At 45.1% G+C, this 19656-nt stretch overlaps 1 protein-coding gene across 3 annotated transcripts in view; it reads left to right on the forward strand.

Annotated features, from left to right (window-relative positions):
• The first annotated feature begins 1420 nt into the window (after positions 1-1420).
• The window catches only part of APMAP (adipocyte plasma membrane associated protein), a 72799-nt gene continuing 54563 nt past the window's right edge, over positions 1421-19656 (forward strand). For all 3 annotated transcript variants that reach the window (XM_063114305.1, XM_063114306.1, XM_063114304.1), the window contains exons 1-3: positions 1421-1572; positions 13116-13232; positions 19022-19137. In XM_063114305.1, the coding sequence (XP_062970375.1) occupies positions 1481-1572; positions 13116-13232; positions 19022-19137 (325 nt within the window). In that variant the 5' untranslated portion in view covers positions 1421-1480. The remainder of the gene's footprint in view (positions 1573-13115; positions 13233-19021; positions 19138-19656) is intronic.

Raw genomic sequence — 19656 nt, forward strand, 5'->3', positions numbered from 1 at the left:
GTTCTGCTTGGGAAGTTGGGAGAAAGATTTTCAGCAATGATACTTGAAGTGGGTCCTGAATGATAAAAACGGTTTTGGCCAAGTGGAGGTAAAGGAAGATGTATTACAGAAAGAAGGAATAATGTGGACAAAGGCAGGGAGACATGGAATTAGAAATGGCAAGGAAGCGTGAGTTTCTTAAACGGGGGATTCAGGGCAGGAAGGATAATGCAGAGAGACAGGAAGGGGCCAGATCACAGAGCCCTTTGGTAGAACTATCCCTGACCTCACAGCTATACTGACAGTAATCACTGAAGTGGAATGAAGTACGATGTCGCCGATGTCGCCGAGCCTGAACTGCACGACCCGGGCTCTGTGTGGGGCAGGATTTGAGTAAACACCTTCCACTTCCTCAAACGTTTTCTTTACTCTTTGTGCGAATGTAGAACATTCCGTGGAATTCTACTGCCATCTAGTGCTGAAAACGGTTTAATTGCGTGTTTGTATCGGGAGAGCCTCTAAGTGGAATAAAAGAAGTTATAATACTGCATTTGGAACGTGACTTTTCCAGAAATGATTCCTGGTGCCACTGATAACAGGCCTGGGTGTCCTCCACCTGCAGACCCTCCTCCTCTGTCTCTCCCCAAATCCTATTCATCTCTGAATCGCTTCTCCTGTAAAATGTGCTCACAAAACCAAGTCCTTCCCCTTCAAGGCAGTGATGACATTTAGAAAAGTACATTTATTTTTATGATAGTCTGATTAGAGTCATGTCTCCCTGTCGTTTAACTTCCACAGGGGAGGGACCTTGTCTGTGGTTGGCTCCATCGCCTCCCAGCACCTGCAAACACACCGGGCTCACCATAAACACCGCGGATGAGCAGATGGGCTTGCTTCGTGCTTTCTCAAACTTCGTTCACTGTTATTAGTGATTAGTGATAATTTCTATTTATACCCCGCCTCCACTTTTCCAATGTCTGCTGTAATTTTCACAAAAGAGTCGATACTCAATATCTGGCCTTAACCAGTTTCTAGCCTGTTTCCCCCTTAACCGGACCAGTTCGTTAAAGACGGTTTCCAGGTGGGGTCGCTGCCCTCCAAGGGTGGGAACGCGCTCCTTTCCACGCTGTGGGAAGGAACCCGGACTTCGTCTTCCAATAACCGCTGACCCAAGCGGCCCACGCTTCAGTCGAGCACCGCCGAAGCGCAGTGCGCCTGCGCGGCCTCAGCGCCCGGAGGAGGAGACGCCCCGCCCCGGAGGGCGCCCCGCCCCGGAGGGCGCCCCGCCCCGGAGGGCGCCCCGCCCCGGAGGGCGCCCCGCCCCGGAGGGCGCCCCGCCCCGGAGGGCGTCCCCGATGTCTCCGCCCCCCGCGGCCGGAGGGGCGGGGCCGGCCTCGGATTGGCCCCGGGCGCTACGTCATCTCCGCGCGCTCGCGGCGGCTGCCGGGGGCGCTGCTCCGGCCGAGCGGAGGCCCGCGGGCTGCAGTGGCGCGCGTGCACCATGAGCGAGGCTGACGGGCTGCGGCAGCGCCGGCTCCTGCGGCCTCAGGTCGTCACCGACGATGGCCAGGCCCCGGAGGCGAAGGACGGCAGGTAGGCCGGAGCTCCAGGCCGGGGCGCTGGAGACGGGGCCGCGAGGGGCGCGGGTGACCCTGCCGGACAGCAGCCACGGCGGTCACGGTGACAGTGTCAGTGCAGCTCCCACCGCGTGCGTCTCGATTTACAGATAGAGGCACCCACGAAGCGGATGCACCTGCCGGGTCCTTGAGGCTCCTGCGCCCCGTCACGGCGCTATTCCCCACCTCTCCCGCCCGCCCCCGCCGCCCCTTCGCGCTGTCCTGCTTGCTGGCTCGCCTGGTACCCCAGGGACAGCCACCTGGCCACGGCCCTGCGTCTTCCCCGTCCTCCGCTCACACCTTCCTGAAGGGAGGTCCAGCGAAGAGCTGGCCTGTGCACCTGCTCCTCGGCACCTGCCCCCCTCTCGGTGCGGTTCTCAGAAAGAGGAGAGAACTGAAGGGACCTTGTAGGCAATTTTTGTGAGAATTCAGCCTTGCAGGTTTTTCCTGATGACGGACGGAGGAGCGTAGGAAACTAGTTGTTATACGCCTTATAAATCTCAGGTCTTTGCTGCTTCTCTCAAACCTCCAGAATTTAAGTATGCCATGTTTTGTTAGCTAAAAACCGAAGCATGATCCTTAAACGGTAGATTTCAATATGATACTTAAAATTCACTTTTTAATGTTGTGTCCTGAGTTTTATGACTTGGAATTTTTAGGGAGAACCAAGAGGCCCCATAACTAAGCTCAAAGCTGTGGAACTGATGGACTTATATGATGATGAAAATATTAGAAATTTTTTTTGGTCATCAGCAGTGTGCCACCGGCTGGGGTACACCCTGAATGAGAGGCAGTTTTTGCCCCTGACAGACTGAATTTACTCACTGATGATAATAAGAGGAACACGTTTGAAGGAGAGCTGTAGTAGAGAGGAGTGTTTTGGCTCTAAAAAGGCAATTTGTAGAGATTTTTGTGGCAATAGTTGATTCTCTGGGCCGTTGTAAGATCAGGAAGGTGCTGCCAGGTGAGAGGACTTCAAAAAGATACCAAAAAATGGAATTAAAAGATAAAAATTTTTTTAAAAAACTTTATTTCTCACAAGTTCCACCAAGTTCAAGACACTTTTGTAAGCAATAATAGCAGCCATTTAGTCCATACCTAAAGAACTGAGGGTTCTGGAAATTTAACCATGTCAATGAAGTCTTTTTTTTCCATTATTATCTGAAGAAAAGTGAGAGATTTTGTTTCCTAATCGTAAAAAATTTAATCTTAAAAATTTTAGGATTTTTTTACAGTTAGGAAACAAAAAGGAGTCAGAAGGAGCCAAATGAGGACTGTAAGGCGGATGTCTAATGATTTCCCATTAAAACTCTCCCCAAACTGCTCTCATTTGGTGAGAGGGATGAGCAGGAGCATTGTCACAGCAGAGGACTCTGGTGAAGCTTTACTGAGTACTTTTTTCTTTTCTTTTTTTTTAAAGATGACCGGTAAGGGGATCTTAACCCTTGACCTGGTGTTGTCAGTACCACACTTTCCCAAGTGAGCCAACCAACCATCCGTATATAGGGATCCAAACCCGTGGCCTTGGTGTTATCAACACTGCACTCTCCCAAGTGAGCCATGGGCCGGCCCTACTGGGCATTTTTCCGCTGAAGCTTTGGCTGACTTTCTCAAAACACTCTCATAGTATGCAGATGTTCTCCAGAAAATAAACAGGCAAAATGTCTTGAGCATCCCTAAAAACTGTTGCCATGACCTTTTTTTTTTTGACTGGACCATGTTGCTTTGTGTTGCTTCACCCCCCACGGATTTGTCACCCCACTTCCCCTGGGTGATGGAGATGCAAAAGATTACTCAAAGCCCATCTCTTTTGAGCAGAGGATTACTCAAAGCCCATCTCTTCTGAGCAATGAGAAGCCCCGAAGTGGTTAACTTCTCTGGGAGCCTCCAGCAAGAGGCAACCCTTCCTCGGGAAGTTAATGCCGAATTGGGGTTCTCTTCCTGCATTTATTTTCCAGACCAGGAAGTTACAGGAAGAGAACAAAGGTGGGGTTATAGTTTAACATATAGGTTGGTAACTTTCAGTGAAACAAGTCAGATGACATTCCAGTAAGGCAATTAACAAAAGCTTGATCTTAGCAAACATTCCTTATTATAGCAATTTCTCAGTATCTTTACATAACGATCAGTAACTGGTTTGCCTTTGAGCCAGCAACCTTGCTGTGCCACAAATCTTTATCTTACACCAGAGACTTACAGCCTGAGGAAAATTTCCAGTCCTCTGCAAGTTCAATATTTGAAACTGCAAGACTTTGGAAAACCAGGCTCTGTGAAGTGAATATGCTTTTTAGTATATTCCACAGGACCACTTCCACCTCTTGGTAGCCATGGCTTTGATTGTGCTTCGTCTTCAGGATCATACTGGTAAAGCCATGTTTCATCTGCTGTTACAATTCTTTGAAGAAATGCTTCAGTATCTTGATCCCACTTGTTTACAGTTTCCACTGAAATCTCTGCTCTTGTCTACAGCTGATCTGTGTGTGACAGTTTTGTCACCATGAAGTGGGCAGTTTGCTCAACTTTAATTTTTCAGTCAGAATTGTGTAAGCTGAACCACTTGAAATGTCCATGGTGTTGGCTATTGTTTCTCCTGTTAATCATCTATCCTCTTCAATTAGGGCATGAGCAAGATTAAGTTCCTCCTCTCAAACTGATGTGGATGAATGGCTGCTGTGGGCTCTGTCTTCAACATTATCTCATCCCTTCTTAAAACGAGTTATCCGTCTGCAAATTGCTGATCTTTTGGGCATTGTCCCCATAAACTTTTTGTAAAGCATCAATTATTTCACCATTCTTCCACCCAAGCTTCATCATAAATTTGATGTTTATTCTTAAACTATAGCAGAATTCACATTGCTCTCTAGGGGCTCTTTTTAACTTATTTCTTATCTTTCTTGGTGCCTCAAACTAGGTTCTGTTCAGACATAGCAAGTTAGAACAAGTTTATTTTGGTGCAAGAAAATTTTTGCAATCCATGTATAACTTTTCATACTGTGTATTTCCTATGAACTTTTTGAAGACCCCTCATGTATCCTGACTGTAGGGTGACCATCCATCCTGGGTTGCCTTGCACTCGGGTTTACATGGACGCAGGACTTTCAGTGCTAAATCTGGGCAAACCAGGACTGAGTTGGTCACCATACATACTGTGGATATTGTGAATTGTCTGCTGATGATTGTCACACTTTTTAGAATGGACATGCTAGGACTGGCAATGCTTTACTACAGAAACTGTGAAAACAAAGCACTTTTTTATTTTTCTACACAAATGAAAGAGCAGCTGGCCCTGGCTTTGCCCTGAGGTGCAGTGTGTTGAGACCAGGACATCCAGCACCTGAGGGTGCTCGCTAGGTGGGCCCAGCTCTCAGATCTGCATCTCTGATGTTCTTGGCTCCAGGGCTGAGAGGTAGACTTAATTAAATTGAATTTTCAGGTTCTCTGTTGGAATTTCTTCCTTAATGACAAAGTGTGTTGGATTTGCCAGAATCGTCATCTGCCTTCTGATCCTTTCCAGTGTAGCTTTTACATTTGTGTTTATATTTTCTTGACTCCCCTGTCTACGAACATTGTTCTTAGTTTCCTCTGTTTCCATCTTTCTCTGTTGATATCCCTTTTCTGTGTATCTGTAATAGTCTCTTTCAAAGTCAGCTCCTGTCATCCATCCACTTTCCTTTCTAAGTTTACTATTATAACATAGTAGCTGTTTTTCTTATTTTTCTTCTGCACTTCTATAGTTTTCATTTCTTTTGTACTTTTATTATTTTCATTTCTTTTGTCATTTCTGCTAGTCTGTTTAATTATCTTCTGATTACTTAAAAAGTTTTCAGCATAAGCCAGGAAAGCCTTGTGTATAGTGGGTGAAGTAAGGAAATCTGAAGGAAGTAAAAACATAAAACTGTTAAACTTTAAACGTCCTAAAAGGAATAAAGGAAGCCTTGAAAGACATACTATTAAATTATCAGAACAGAAGTAGGACAATAGATTTTAGCAATACTGTGGCAAGTCTTCCAACTCTGCATGAAAGGTGATGTTAGCTCTGGTTTACTGGTGAAGTCATTGAGGTCTGTGTGAGTCAGGTGGTTTATGTAAAGTTACAGAATAACAGAGTCAAAAGAGAAATGAGAGTGAATGAAGGATCCAACCGGCAGCTGGACAATGATTGAGAAGCAGACTTTAAAAATTATGCTTTGGGGCCGAGCCCGTGGCGCACTTGGTAGAGTGCTGCGCTGGGAGCGCGGCGACGCTCCCGCCGCGGGTTCGGATCCTATATAGGACTGACCGGTGCACGAGTGCCGGTCACGAAAAAACGACAAAAAAAAAAAAAAAAAAAAAAAAATTATGCTTTGGAAATAAGATTTTATGCCAAAGCTCTTGAATTTCTGTATTTGAGCTATAATGGAGAATTTGGTCATCAAATCCTTTTATTCAGAGTGGAATATAGATAAGCTAAGCACTCTAACATACCGGTACAAGCTTATAATTATTATTTGGTATCAATTTCCCCAAATGCCTTGGAAGCTGTATTGAAAGAGTACTGTGCGCTGTGAGACTGTTCCTTCCCTCTGGAACACTGTTCCATCTGGGGAGAGAACTGTTTAATGTCCATGTGCACTGTTTAGGTGAAGCATGGGTACACTGCGAATTTAACAACTGCTTTTTTAATAGACCTCTGAAGGATTTTAGACTAATTAGAAATCTCTACCAGGTCCATTTTACTATTTCCTTTTCCAGACTGAAGAGTAAGGAGTCTGTGTGGAGAAACGGATGGGGCAGTCATAAATCCATGAGTTCACAAGGAGTCAGGAACCTGGAGTTTTCATGTCAGCTCTGCCCTGGGTGTGTGTTTTCAAATGGCTCTTTAACATATTTCTTAATTTCTTTCATGGATAAAATGATGCATTTAGGAGCTCCAATTTAAAGGAATGTGAAAAATGAACAAATTCAAGGTGCAGTTACTTAAGAAGATGTGACTTGCTGTTTGACTTTCTCAGGTTCCAGGATCACCTGACACCTGAGGTTGCTGGTCCCCCTGGGATTTGGGGCTGACAGGTTTTCCACAAATATCACAGGTCATTTTGGTCTCTTGGAGTCTTTCTGATGTCTGGTGTGTACAAAGAGAGAATACCCTTCAGATTTGGCTGGTGAAACTGCAGAGGATTTTGTAAATCGTGGCTAGGCCAACAGTAGTTGCGAAATCGTGTTGCAGCACTGTGATTGCGCTCTTGCTCTTAGAGACTGCGGGAAACTCAGGGTTCATGTGTCCTCAAGAGGCAAGCATGGCTCCAGGCTCTCCTGGGAGAGTGGGGCAAACAAGGTGATTTCTTAAAATGCCCTGGGAAGTAAGCTGCCATCCTTTCCAGATGTGCCAGCACACATGGGACTGTGTGGCACTTTATCACTGAAAACGAATAGTGATAAATGTAGTGTCCTTTATTTACATTAAAATAATGTGGGTGTGCAGAGCCTGAGGGAGGCAAACATGGAAAAAAGGCAGAGGAATTATAGTTGACTATGAGTTTCCGGAGCCAACATTGAAGAGGGCCTGCCAAAAAGTTAGCGAACCTTGGGCTAGAATAAGTGCAGTGCCCAGAGCAGGGGTGCAGGGATGCAGGAGCCATGTTTGTCTCATTTGCATATCAAGCCAGCTCCATTTCAAGTGCTCAGTAACCACATGTGGCTAGTGTCTACTCTATTTCCATCATCATGGAAAGTTCTGTTGGACAGCACTGCTCAGGGAGATTTAAGTTTAAGCTGCTTTTTCTAAAACTTGACCACAGAACTTTGCAATAGAGGCTGGATGGTGATCAGGCAGGGAGGGGAGGTTTTGACAGACTGTTACTGGGGAGGGAGTTGGATAAGGCCAGGTGTCCAATGGCACATCAGGAACAACTGAAGAGAAAAAAGGGTTCCTGGGCCTGCTCTGGATGTGCCAAACCAGAATCTCTGCACCTTGTTTAAAGCTGCCCGGGTCATCATGAGGTAGGCGATCCAGGGGTCAGCTGCCTGTGGGAGCACTAGACTGGCTGGCTGCTAAGTTCTTCTCCAGCTTTCTACACTCTGTAACTGTAGGAGAATGTCACTGCTAGATCCCTGGCAAGGATGGGCAGTGTGGGACACAGGTCATTGTCCCTGAACTTCTGGCCGCCTTTTGTAGCTGTAAGCACCCATCACTTTCAGTCCTGGCTGGACTTTTTGTTTTGGACATAATTGAACTTTTACTCTTGTGGGAAGGGGCAACCAGATATTTGAGCAGGGTGTCATGAGCTCTGAATCATATTACTAAATTAAGATCTTAAAAATATAAGGTGCAGTGTAGTGTGGTAAAGGTGTCTAAGGCAAATGAGAAGAATCTGCTTTAGGAAGAATCATGTTGGGCAAGGGAAAAACAATGTAGCACTTTGGTCAAGTTCATGTCTGTTTTCTGTTCATGACAGACATAAAGTGAAATATTATACAATGCAGCTCGCCTTAGGGACTGCTCCTCCACTGGGGGTGGGGTGGGTGATTACATTTAAAGGACAGAAATATCCTTGTCGGACTCTACCAGAATGCCCTTGTGGTCGGCACTCACAGCCAACAGCCACTGTGCACCTTTGAATGTGTTTGTCTCTTTGGGATTCTGCTTTTAAAAGAACCACGCCATCAAAAACGTCTCTGGCATTTATACTTACTTGTACTTGTTACTGTTTCCGAATCCAAGGTGGGCTGCCTGCCCCTTACAAAAACCCTGGCTCGCCAAAATCTGTTATCCCAGGGCATTCAGCTCCCGGCTGAGGCTCCCCAAAATCTTGTTACTGAACCCAAATCTGGCTGCCTGCCTCAAACAAAAACAAACGAGCCAAAAGTCAAATATTGGTGAAAATGGGAGTCCGCTTTTATTCAGGAGTACTGGTAACCTGAGGAGAGATGCTAGGCTAACCCGTCTCTCCAGTAAACCTGAAGGAGAGTGGCCAGTCTAAAACCATCTCCAAGACTCAGATTTACTGAGGGGGTTTTGAAGAGGGGTTTGAGGGAAAGGAAAGTGGGAAGTGGAAAGCAGGAGGGAGCGGCACGTGTCGTGTCAGGGGCCAGTGCACATTCTCGCCAAGGCTCCGTCTGGCGTTTGTTCTCATCCTTGACGTTGTCTTAGGGTCCTGCAGGATTTTGACTTGCTTCAGGGTGGAATCAGCACAGCTTTATTGATGTCTTCCTTGGTTTCTCAGGGTCTGGATAGATAGCCCACATCTGGTGGCAAGTTTGCAGCTCCATGCTGACTGGAAAACTACTTTACATTCCTTTTTTTTAAGTTTTACTTTTTAAAAGAAAAAAAACTTTACATTTACGTAAAAATAATGTCCTCTTGCCCTGTAACCAAGTTTCAAACTATCAAATAGCCGTGGGAAAAGAGGGAACTTGAGAAATGTGTGCTAAGAGAAAAAAGCATCCTTTTTTTTACCCCCCTAAAATCCATGCCATTTTAAATCCCAACATGGCTTCAGTCCTACTCACTCCAACATTACCAGCCCTGCTTTATAGTATAGACACTTTGTTATTTCCATTGTTTTGAAAGATTTTAGGCCACTTAAAGACACTTGTGTCACTTATGTTAAAGAGTGTCCCAAACTCTGGAGTGGCAGTTTGTGCGGTGGAGTTATTGACTTTTTTTTTTTAAACATCTTTCTTGAGATGTAATTCACATGCCATAAAATTCACCCATTTAAAATGTCCGATTCAATGGTTTTTAGGATAATCACAGTTTTGCAACAATTACCATGATTTAAGTTTAGAACATTTTTACCACTTGTTTTTTTGTTGAGGTAAAATTCATATAACATAATTAACCATTTAAAAAGTGTACAGTTCAGTGGTATTTAGTGTATTCACAGTGTTGGGCAACCACCATCTCTCTCTAGTTTCAAAATTTTTTCATCACCCCATAAAATCACCTTGTACTCATTAAGTAATCTCTCCCATTTCCTCCTGTCACATCAACAGATGAATGAATAAATGAATTGAAGTATATGCATGCAATAGGATATTCTTTAACCAGTAAAAGGAACAATAACCCGATACATGCTACAACTGGGATGAACCTGGAAAACATTATGTTGAGTGAAAGAATCCAGCCATGAAAGGTCATATATTGTGTGATTCTATTTACATGAAATATTCTCAGTAGGCAAATCATCGTGAACTTTTACAGAGTCAAAGCCTGACTCTGAGAGCACTAGTTCCTGGTATCGCCTACCCCCTCCTCTTGTTCTTGTCAGGCACATTGCTGGTGGTGACCACAGGCTTGGAGTTGGATCTGGCTCTCAGTCATGCTCTTCCAGTTCTTGCAGTGGGCTGTGGGCCAGCACTTAAGCCTTTCGCTGTCTACTTTCCTCATTTGTAAAGTGGAGAGATACATAGTTCCGCCTAGTTACCCACATAAAGCACATTGCATGGCATATTCTTATTTTTACTGTTTTTGTCTTTCCTCTTTTCATGGTCCTTACTCCTTTCCCAGCTGCAGACCTCTCGGGTTGCATTAGCCTGCTCTCCTGTTGAGTCACAGTTGATCTGTGGTCTGTCTGCAGGCATTTTTATGCCTGCGGTTCTGGTGCCCTCGACTGGTATAAGTCAGTCTCAGAAGAAGAAGGTTGTATGCCTGGAGTTTGAGGACAGGAGTGGGAGGGAGGGTTGACTGACTTCCCTTCCTTGCTGCCTGCCCTCTTCCAGGAGCCTGGGTCTCTTGGCCTCTTCCTGACTGCCTGTGGCATTTTGTTTGGGTTTGCGGGACCTGGACCACCTCCTTTCCCACCTAGTAAAAGGGGTAAATACTGATGACTTAGCATTTTACTGGGGGCGGAGTTTGATTCTGAACCTATTGAATGAAGAGAAGGAAGTTAGGGAAAAAATGCATTTTTGGAAGGTTATCAGAAGGAAAGTAGATACAGATTAGAATTTTAGCAAAGGAGAAATGTCAAAAAGTGGTTAGCATTGCCCCCTATGCCTGTCCTGCTCTGGAGGAGCAAGCAGCAGGAAGAAACCAGGCTACGCCTTCAGCATTTTGCTTGGGAATGTCCTTAGCTAAGTGACCAGTTTCATCGTTTACAAGTTGTGCTTCCCACATAGCTACAGGACATGATTCGGCCAAGCTTTCTAGCACTAGGTTATTAGGATCTGCTTCCCTCTACTTTCTGGTACCATGCAGCTCTTGCCCTCCTGAGCCCTCCCTAGCAGCGTCTTTTATGTCCATGTTTCTGCAGTCTCTTCAGGATGAGTTAGGTATTCTCTAAGATGACCTTTTTTTTTGGACCGGTAAGGGGATCGCAACCCTCAGCACGGTGTCGTCCATACCACACTCAGCCAGTGAGTGCACCGGCCATCCCTATATAGGATCCAAACCTGCGGCATCGGCGCTACCAGCGCCGCACTCTCCCGAGTGAGCCACGGGGCTGGCCCATGATGACCTTTCTTTTTTTTTACCATGCTTCTCACTTTCTTCTGAGACCTCACTAAGAGTCTTTAACATCCATATTTCTTTTTTTATTTTTTTTATTTTTTATTTATTTATTTATTTTTTATTTTTATTTTTTAAAAAGATGACCGGTAAGGGGATCTTAACCCTTGACTTGGTGTTGTCAGCACCACGCTCAGCCAGTGAGCGAACCGGCCATCCGTATATGGGATCCAAACCCGAGGCCTTGGTGTTCTCAGCACCACACTCTCCAGAGTGAGCCACGGGCCGGCCCTAACATCCATATTTCTACTAACAGTCTGTTCAAGGAAATCTTTATATGTCATGCAGTGTGCTTTATGTCTGTTACTAGGTGACACTTTCTGCTTTACAAATGAGGAAAGTGGGCAGTGAAAGGCGCAAGTGGCTTTCTATCCTGCTCCTCAGGATTCTTCCGTCCTTTACCCACAGCCTGATTACAAATCTACTTCTGCATTTCAGGTATTTGTTCCAGCAGCACCCCACTTCAGGTACTGGAAATTAGTATAATTAGAAAACCATATTAGTTTTCTATGGCTGCCTTAACAAATTACCACATGCTTAGTGGCATGTACAACACAAATTTGTTATCTTATAGTTTCGTAGGTCGGAAGTCCTGGACAGGTCTCATTGTGCTAAAGTCAAGGTGTCAGCAGGGCGTGTTCCCTTCTGGAGGCTCTAGGGAGAATCTGTTTTGTGCCCACTCGTGTTGTTGGCAGAATCACATGTTCCTCATTGTGCTGTCCCTTGTCTGTGAGGGGCACTTCATGAAAGCCGCTCCCTGTTCTCCCCCTTTGTCGTTCATTTCTACCTGACCCAATAAAACAAGGATTTGTTTTATTTCCTGCTTTATTTTTACTTATTTATTTAAATCGTACATGCTCAGAAATGGGTGGGACGTTGAGATTACGTTGCTTAACACCCCATTTCACAACAGTGAACCAACCTGTGGGCTTTTGGAGTGGAGAAACCGGCCTGGAGTTGCTTGGCCGGTTGTTGGGAAAGTTAGGACTGCACCGGGTCTCCACTATACCCGGAAGAGAGCTAAACACGTTTAAATGGCAGAAGAATATCCTTCTGTCAAAAATCAAAACACCGCCCTTAAATCAAGTCTGTTTTGTTAAGTGTGAGTCTTGACTTTTTTTAAGTCAACATTTCTGGTTTTTTGGTAGAAAAAAATTCCCTACATTACGAGCTTGTGATTTTATTTGCTTTAAGTTAATCCTAATGTCAAGTGTTTAGTAAATTCCCATGCAATTTATTTGAGCAAATAATGATCCTGTGAAGTTTAGTAGCAAGAGGCTAAATGTTCTCACTTGTTTACCAGACGAGAAATAATGTATGTGAGGATTGGTTCAGAGTACTCACTACTGGTCATTTGTCCAAAAACTTCATCCATGATTCCCAAGGCAGCCTTCAGATCTTGCCAGGGCTTCAGGAGTGATGACCTGGAGTTGTAATTTTATAGATTCTATGTGAACGACTGTCTGTCAGACTTCCTCCACCAAATGGAAGAGCTGAGATTTCCTTTTGAATTCGTAGAGGTGGGGTCTACAAAATGATTGGGGAGTTGGAGGCTCAGGAACTTGTTCTGTTTCCATTTGCTTCATGAGTGTTTTTTTGAGAACACAGTACTGGGTGTTGCTGCTTTGAATCCATGCACTAGGAAATTGTGGCTTTTGAAAAATACCTGTATTCTCTGTAGATGAGTGTATATCCTGTGTCCTTTACATCATCGGAACTCTTTTCTCCCATTGCTTTTTGTGTTCATCAATTCTTTGAGTTTGCCCTCTTTAAAAGTCTGCTAGAGGATTCAAGATCTGGAAAATAACTGATCAGAGTGTCCCATACAGCTGAAAAATTAAAAAAAAAAAAAAAGAACAAAGGCATGTTTACCAATCTTAGCAAACAGTGCTAAAGTTTAATCACAAAGCACTGAAGTCAACGACCTTGCAGTGGGGGAACTGGGCGAGAGCGGCCCTGCTCCTGCTGAAGGGGCAGCCGAGCTTGTCACCGCCTAAGGCTTTGCTGATTGCCTTTATATGTTTTATTTCTGGCAGCTCCTTTAGCGGCAGAGTTTTCCGAGTGACTTTCCTGATGCTGGCTGCTTCTCTCACCGTCCCCCTGCTTGGAGCCATGATGCTGCTGGACTCTCCCATAGATCCACAGCCTCTCAGGTGAGCTGCCTGGCAATCCTCGGGAAGGGTTGCTTGACAAAATGCAACAGGTGGCAATTATTTCTAGAGAAAGGAGCATGATTAAATCAGTTTTGTCTGAAAGGCAAAACAGAAGTAGAGCTTTGCGATTTTTTAGTACCTGAGTTTGTATGTTGGGTTAGATGCTACTCAAAATATATTCATGGTATTGTCCCTGTTATTGTTTCAAAAACTGCATAAACCAAAAACAAAAATCCAAAATAAGAGGAGCTTAAAATAAGAGGAGCTTAAAATAAGAGGAGCTTAAAATAAGAGGAGCTTAAGTATTAGAGATAGTTAACCATAATTCATTTGAAGTGGCAAAAACACACACAATGAAGGATAAATTTATCTTGTTTAAAATTTCTAAGTAACTGATTATTTTTAAACCTGTAATTTGTGTTCTGTTTTTCCTAAGTTACCTTCACCTGCAGACATCTATGAGTAATGCACTCCTTATATAACAGTAGTATATACCTCGGGGCCCCATGAACTATATTCCTGTTTGTAATTATAGCAGTACAGAGCCAGGCTATGATTGGTGTGATAACTTATGACATTGGTGTTGAGCTGGTTGCAGGAGGGCTGTACAATCTGGGTTAGTAAGTTCCTAATTCCCCTTGAAACTGCCAATGGGGGTGAAGCCACCTGAAATTTATTTTAAATGAGTTAGTCCATATAAGGCTTTAGGAACTTTAGACAAGAACCATGTCTAATTATAGAGTGAATATAACATGAACGTCAATAATAAAACTGAATAATGTGTTGGTGTTTTATAAATAAAGATTAAGGCTTCGTATTGGATTCAGTTCACTAAAAATGTGTTCATGTTTGCTTAAAGTAGGTACCCAGCTGGATGCAAAGACAGAAAGAGGACATGATTCTGACCTTACATTGGCATCTATATACGAGAATCAACTTTTTGTTGTTGGATTTAGAATTAGTAAAGGTCCAGAGTGCTGTAAAAACAGATTAGCTCACGTAAGATTGAAGATGAAGACCTGGAGACTCTAGTCAATCATGAGGGTTGACTCTGTGGTTCCGGGTGGGCCAGTGGGTCCTCAAGTGCATCTTTCTGCTGTGTTAGGCCTGAGCACATCCTGGGCATCATATCCAAGGGGGCTCCACTGACACGGTGGGGGGGCTCTCTCTTGATAACCCTTCTCAACATACAATAGTCCCCCCTTATCCACAGGGCATACCTTCTGAGACCCCCAGTGGATACCTGAAACTGGGTAGTACTGAACCCTATATATACCTTTGCAGTTTGAGGTGCAACAGCAAAACCATCACAGATTTCTTTTTCCTTTTTCAGAATTTCATGGATAGAGGATTCATTCTTACTTTATATCTTAGCAACCTCAGCACAGGATTTTTTTTTTTCTTAAGCCAGGAACTTTCCTCTTTTCAATTAAAAGAAGCACTTTATGGCTTCTCTTTGGTGTATCTGAATTGCTAGCATCACATTCTTGTGCTTGGGACTGTTGTTAAGCAAGATAGGAGTGACTTGAACACAAGCACCGCGATGTCTGGACAGTTGATCTGATAACTGGGATGGCTACTAAGTGACTCACTACTGAGCGGGAGCATCTGCAGTGCAGATGCACTGGACAGAGGGGCGATTCACAGGGCAGAACTGGACAGGGCGAAATTTCATCACACTCAGAACGGCACATATTTTAAAACTTATGAATTGTTTATTTCTGGAATTTTCCATTTAATATTTTTGGGTTGCAGTTGACCATAGATAGCAAACTGTGGAAAGCAAGACAGTGGAGGAAGGCGGAGGACTCCTGTAGAGGAGGATGGCTTAGTCCACCCCAAGTAGGAACTGACCTGGGCCTCCTTGGATAATCCAGTTGGCTAAGGCAGGAGAGTGAACAGGGTCTATAGCTGGGGACCAGAAGCGTAGGTTGAGGGCCTAGTCCTGTAGAAAGGCGAAGCAAGAGCTGCAGTGACTGAGTTTTGAGTTGGAAAGGGAGGATGGAGCTTCAGGGACAGAAGCCTGTGATCTCAGGAAAGGTGTGTTTACATGTGGAAAGAATGGTCAAGAAATTCAGCGGGCAGAGGGCGTGTAGCCCTGAGAGGAAACATGGCCTGGTAAGGATCTGAAGTTGTAGAAAGTGAGTGCTGTCTGTGCAGTAGGTGAGCCTCATGAAGAAGGAAGGAAGGAAGAATGCATGAAATTATTGTGATTGACCGGGATCTCTCTCATGGGCTCCGATTTAGGAATGACATCCTCAGAAATTGGAAGGATGGGCCCCAAAGCACAGAGCAAAAGCAGAAGACTGGCAGAGAGTTCAAGAATAGGGATGAGCTGAGGTTTGGGAAACATGCAATGACAACAGCAAAAAGGGCTTTTTTGATGCTCTGTTCAGAGCAAAAAGAGAAAGGGAGTGAGAGACCCACTGTCTGGGCAAGTGGTGCCCTGATACAATGACAGAAAAGGAGAGCTACCGTCTTCTGCTCTGTCTTGGTCATCTCCACAAGCTGGGCAGCATGGAGTCACAATGGTAAACAGGATCCAGCCAGCAGGCAGGGCAGGAGTGGGTTTTTGCTGATTGAAATGTATTTGGTGCCAGATTACCTCCTGTGAGTGTTTATACCACTCTTATAAATCTCTGAGAAATCAGAGAACAGACAGACTGGGAGCATGGAGGGGACGAGGAGAAGAGGGGTGGCAGCCCTTCCAGACTAGGTTATTATGCAGTTGGTTTCAGTACCTGGGGAATGAAGTCACCAGGAAGGCTACAGGGTTTTACCAAAAACCTGCCCTGCAAAGACAGCTTTCTTTTCCATTTTGGAATATTAGAGGAATGTGTAGACACACTAGATGTGACATCCTGATTTCTGTAGGATGTTGACAGTGTCTTTTAGTTTGGCAACCTGGTGAGATGTGAGCAGAATGACAGGGCGTCTGTGGTCATGTGTGGTTGGCACGGATGCATGAGAGCCTGCATCAGTTCACTGATTCTCCGCCTAGAGACATGAACCACTTGTGGGACCAGAAACTGTCTGGATTGCACAAGGTTTTCCTAAGCATTTCTGAGAACCAGCGCTCTGTGGTTTTGTGTCTCTCTGTCCCTATGCCAGGAGGTTCTTTCTTTGCAGGTCTCTGCAGGCCCACCTCAGTTGTATTTGTTGTTCTTCTGTTTGCTCTGACGTCCCCAACCACCCGTAATGGTTGTTGCTATTTTTTACTTATTGTCTTTGAGCTTTACAGTTTCACCCTGGTAGTAAAATGTGTACTTTTTTACAGCACTGGGAGAATTGCCAACTGCTAGTGGGTTTATTCTTCCTGTTGGTTTTTAGCATTACAGCAACAGAATCTGTTCTCCAAAATATTACTAGATTTTTTTATCTGGTAAATATAGTTTTTAAAATGACTAGAAACATTTATGTGTTTCTATGAAAAAATAATCTTTTTGTTCCTTTCTGGATAGAAACCAAGTCCTTTTCCAGAACAGTGTGATGTAGACTGGAATGGCTGCTGTGGAGTCGGTTTCCCCTGGGATGGCAAGCACAGGACTGTGTCCTGGCCATGGGCATTTGGGTGAGACACACTCATCCCATTACAATTGACAGAGGTGGCAAGAGTATTTAGTAAGTTTGATCTCAGAGGGAGGATTAGAGAGCGATCCTGGTCAGCAGAACCATGGTGAGATAGAATAAAATTAGAAACAGAACATAAACGGCACAGCTAAAGAGTTAGCAAGAGCAGGCGGGAGTTTGCTGTCTGTGACAAGACCCATGTGCCCTGGCTGGCTGTGCGATGCCTCAGTCCCTTGCCTGATTTGGGCTGCTTTTCGTTGATGCCTCTGCTGCCCGGCTGCAGGAGTAGGGGCCCTCTCTTGTCTGTCCTTTGCATTTTTTCATATAAGTTTTCCTCTTGTCTCCCTACTGAGATCATACTCAGGCTCCTTGTGGGCGGGGATGGTGCACTAAATACTGATGAGTTTGATTCACAAGCACTTGAGTACTTCCTGTGCTTAGGGACGGAGGCCAAGTCTAAGGACCCAGCAGAAGGGAGTAGGTGAGTGTCTGTGGTGTGCCCTGCCCATCCTTGGGCTTTGTGTGCTTGTCTGTGCTCTTTAGTCCTCACGCTTACCTTACCTCCGAAAGCAGGCCCTTCCTAAAATCAGAACTGAAGCCATGTGTGCCTGACTCCGTAGCCCATGCTTTTTTTACCAGTGTGTACAGGTTACTTCTACAAGTACATTCCTGTTGTTCTCCTTTGGAAATAAAACTCCCTTGTTCATCCAAGAGTGTTTTTCTTTACAGCAGGTAGAAAGCCGTAATTGGGAGACAGGGTAGAAAGGGAAAGAGAGGGAATTTAATTTGGGGATGTTGTGCTGGGTCCTGAGTGGCGTCTGACTCGGAGGAGGCAGTAGAGTGAAGTGCTTTGCTGGGCAGGAGAGGTAGACAGGGCACAGGGCCTTTTCCATCATTCTGCGTCCTTAACCGTCCCCACCCACTGGTCTTCCACTCTAGCGGGCAGGCTAGGAAACTGCATTGCTGGAGGGTCAGGTGGGAAGGGAATTGGGAGAAATTTCTCCCCTCTTTCTCCCCACCCCCAGCAGTGTTCATTGGTAGCCATGTGTGTACCAGGTTGGTGCTGTGGGCTTAGATACAGCAGAGAAAAACACAGAGAGAAATCACTATCACATGGAGCATATGTTCTAGTGGGGATAGACAGACAGTAAACGTAACAGAAGTAAGTTATCTGGTACATGAGATTCTGGTAAGTGCTATGAGAAAAATAGAGTGGGAGAGAGAATCAGGTCTGGTGGGGAGGATGTTGAATATTAAATTGGGTGGTTAGAGCAGGCTTCACTGAATAGGTGAGGGTGGATGAAAGAGGAGCTGGTGAGGGGTTAGTGTTCCAGGTGGAGCAAAGAGGAGGTAGTGAGAGGTTAGTGTTCCAGGTGGAGCAAAGAGGAGGTAGTGAGAGGTTAGTGTTCCAGGTGGAGCAAAGTGAGGGTTTAGTGTTCCAAGTGGAGCAAAGTAAGGGTTTAGTGTTCCAGATGGAGTGAAGAGGAGCTGGTGAGGGGTTAGTGTGCCCGGTGGTTCAGTGATGTCTGTCTTTTAAAAATGGCATTAGCAAAATTTGCTCATGGGTGGGGAGACATGACATATTTGCATGTGGATAGGAGAATGAGTAGAGAGGGAAGCTGTGTCTGTGTGAGGGGAAGGGGTTCAAGGCCCAGTGGAGGCTGCTTTAGGGAGATCCCTGAGAGTGGGCGGGAGGCAGAGCATGCCTGTGCTGGACCACGGGGTGGTGGCTGTGGTCCCAGGAAGACCTCCCCTTGTTCCTTCTGTCTTCTCTGTGAAGCAGGAAGCAAGGCCATCAGTTGAGAGATGTTGGTGCTGTTCCCCTCCATCTCAGGTAGACTAATGCCTGGACAGCCACTGGAAAAACAAATGCTGGGGCTGTGTGAGCCAGAGGGCGTGAGGAGGTCTAGCTGCACTGAGGCACTTGGACAGTGGCAAAGAGCTGAGGGTGGCTAAAGATGAGGCACAGGCCCCAGGGTGCGTTCAGGTGACAGGTGACTGCCGGAGGCCTTGCATTAGTCATATTTATATTTTCATATTTATTTTGTACTGTGACCTCTTCTGATATCCTAGAAGAGTTTTTTCTTAACCTTTGTGTTTCTGGCAGCTAAAGATGTTATTGGAATGCGCCCTCTTTATCAAAGAACAGGGAGTTATGCATATAATAGGTCTTCATGTATATTTTTATAGACAAATCCCTGTATTGCATTATTTTCCAGCTTCAAAGAACCCCCCCTCTTGCTTGGTGTTCTGCATCCAAATACGAAGTTGCGACAGGCAGAAAGGCTGTTTGAAAATCAGCTTATTGGGCCAGAATCCATCACAAACATTGGGGGTAAGTAAATCCCTGGAACTGTGGAGTCTCACCTGGGGTGCCTTTGAGGCTGCCTGTTGCTCGAAGGGGGTGGATTCTGTGGGAGCAGTGCCATGGCATGCTGCGCCCAGCCGGGGGAGCCCTAGACATCCTTGTTAGCTGCATACCTGGTGTTTGTCCAGCAGACAGCCCATGGGAGTGGTCCAGCGGGGAGTGGCTCTTTGTCCTGGTCTCTTCTGCCTGTGTTGCGTGCCATTTTAATACTGGGTGATTTTGAGTTCATGACTATAGAGCATTTTATTGTGCTCAAAGCTCTGGGAAGGGAAAAGGCAAAATGCAGACTGATGTTGAATTATATTCTCAAAGTCAGGTAGGCATTACTTGACAGCACTTTGTTTTGTAGCTCAGTTTGTCTTTGTACAGATTTGATTTTGAAATGGAGATGGACGTTTCTCAGTATTTCTACTGTATTTTTTTTTCTTTTCTGAAAACTCACTTTGGTGGGTACACTTACAGGTAACTATCTGCTTTGCACTTGTC

The sequence above is a fragment of the Cynocephalus volans genome, chromosome 11 (assembly GCF_027409185.1).
Source record: "Cynocephalus volans isolate mCynVol1 chromosome 11, mCynVol1.pri, whole genome shotgun sequence".
Taxonomy (NCBI): Eukaryota; Metazoa; Chordata; class Mammalia; order Dermoptera; family Cynocephalidae; genus Cynocephalus; species Cynocephalus volans.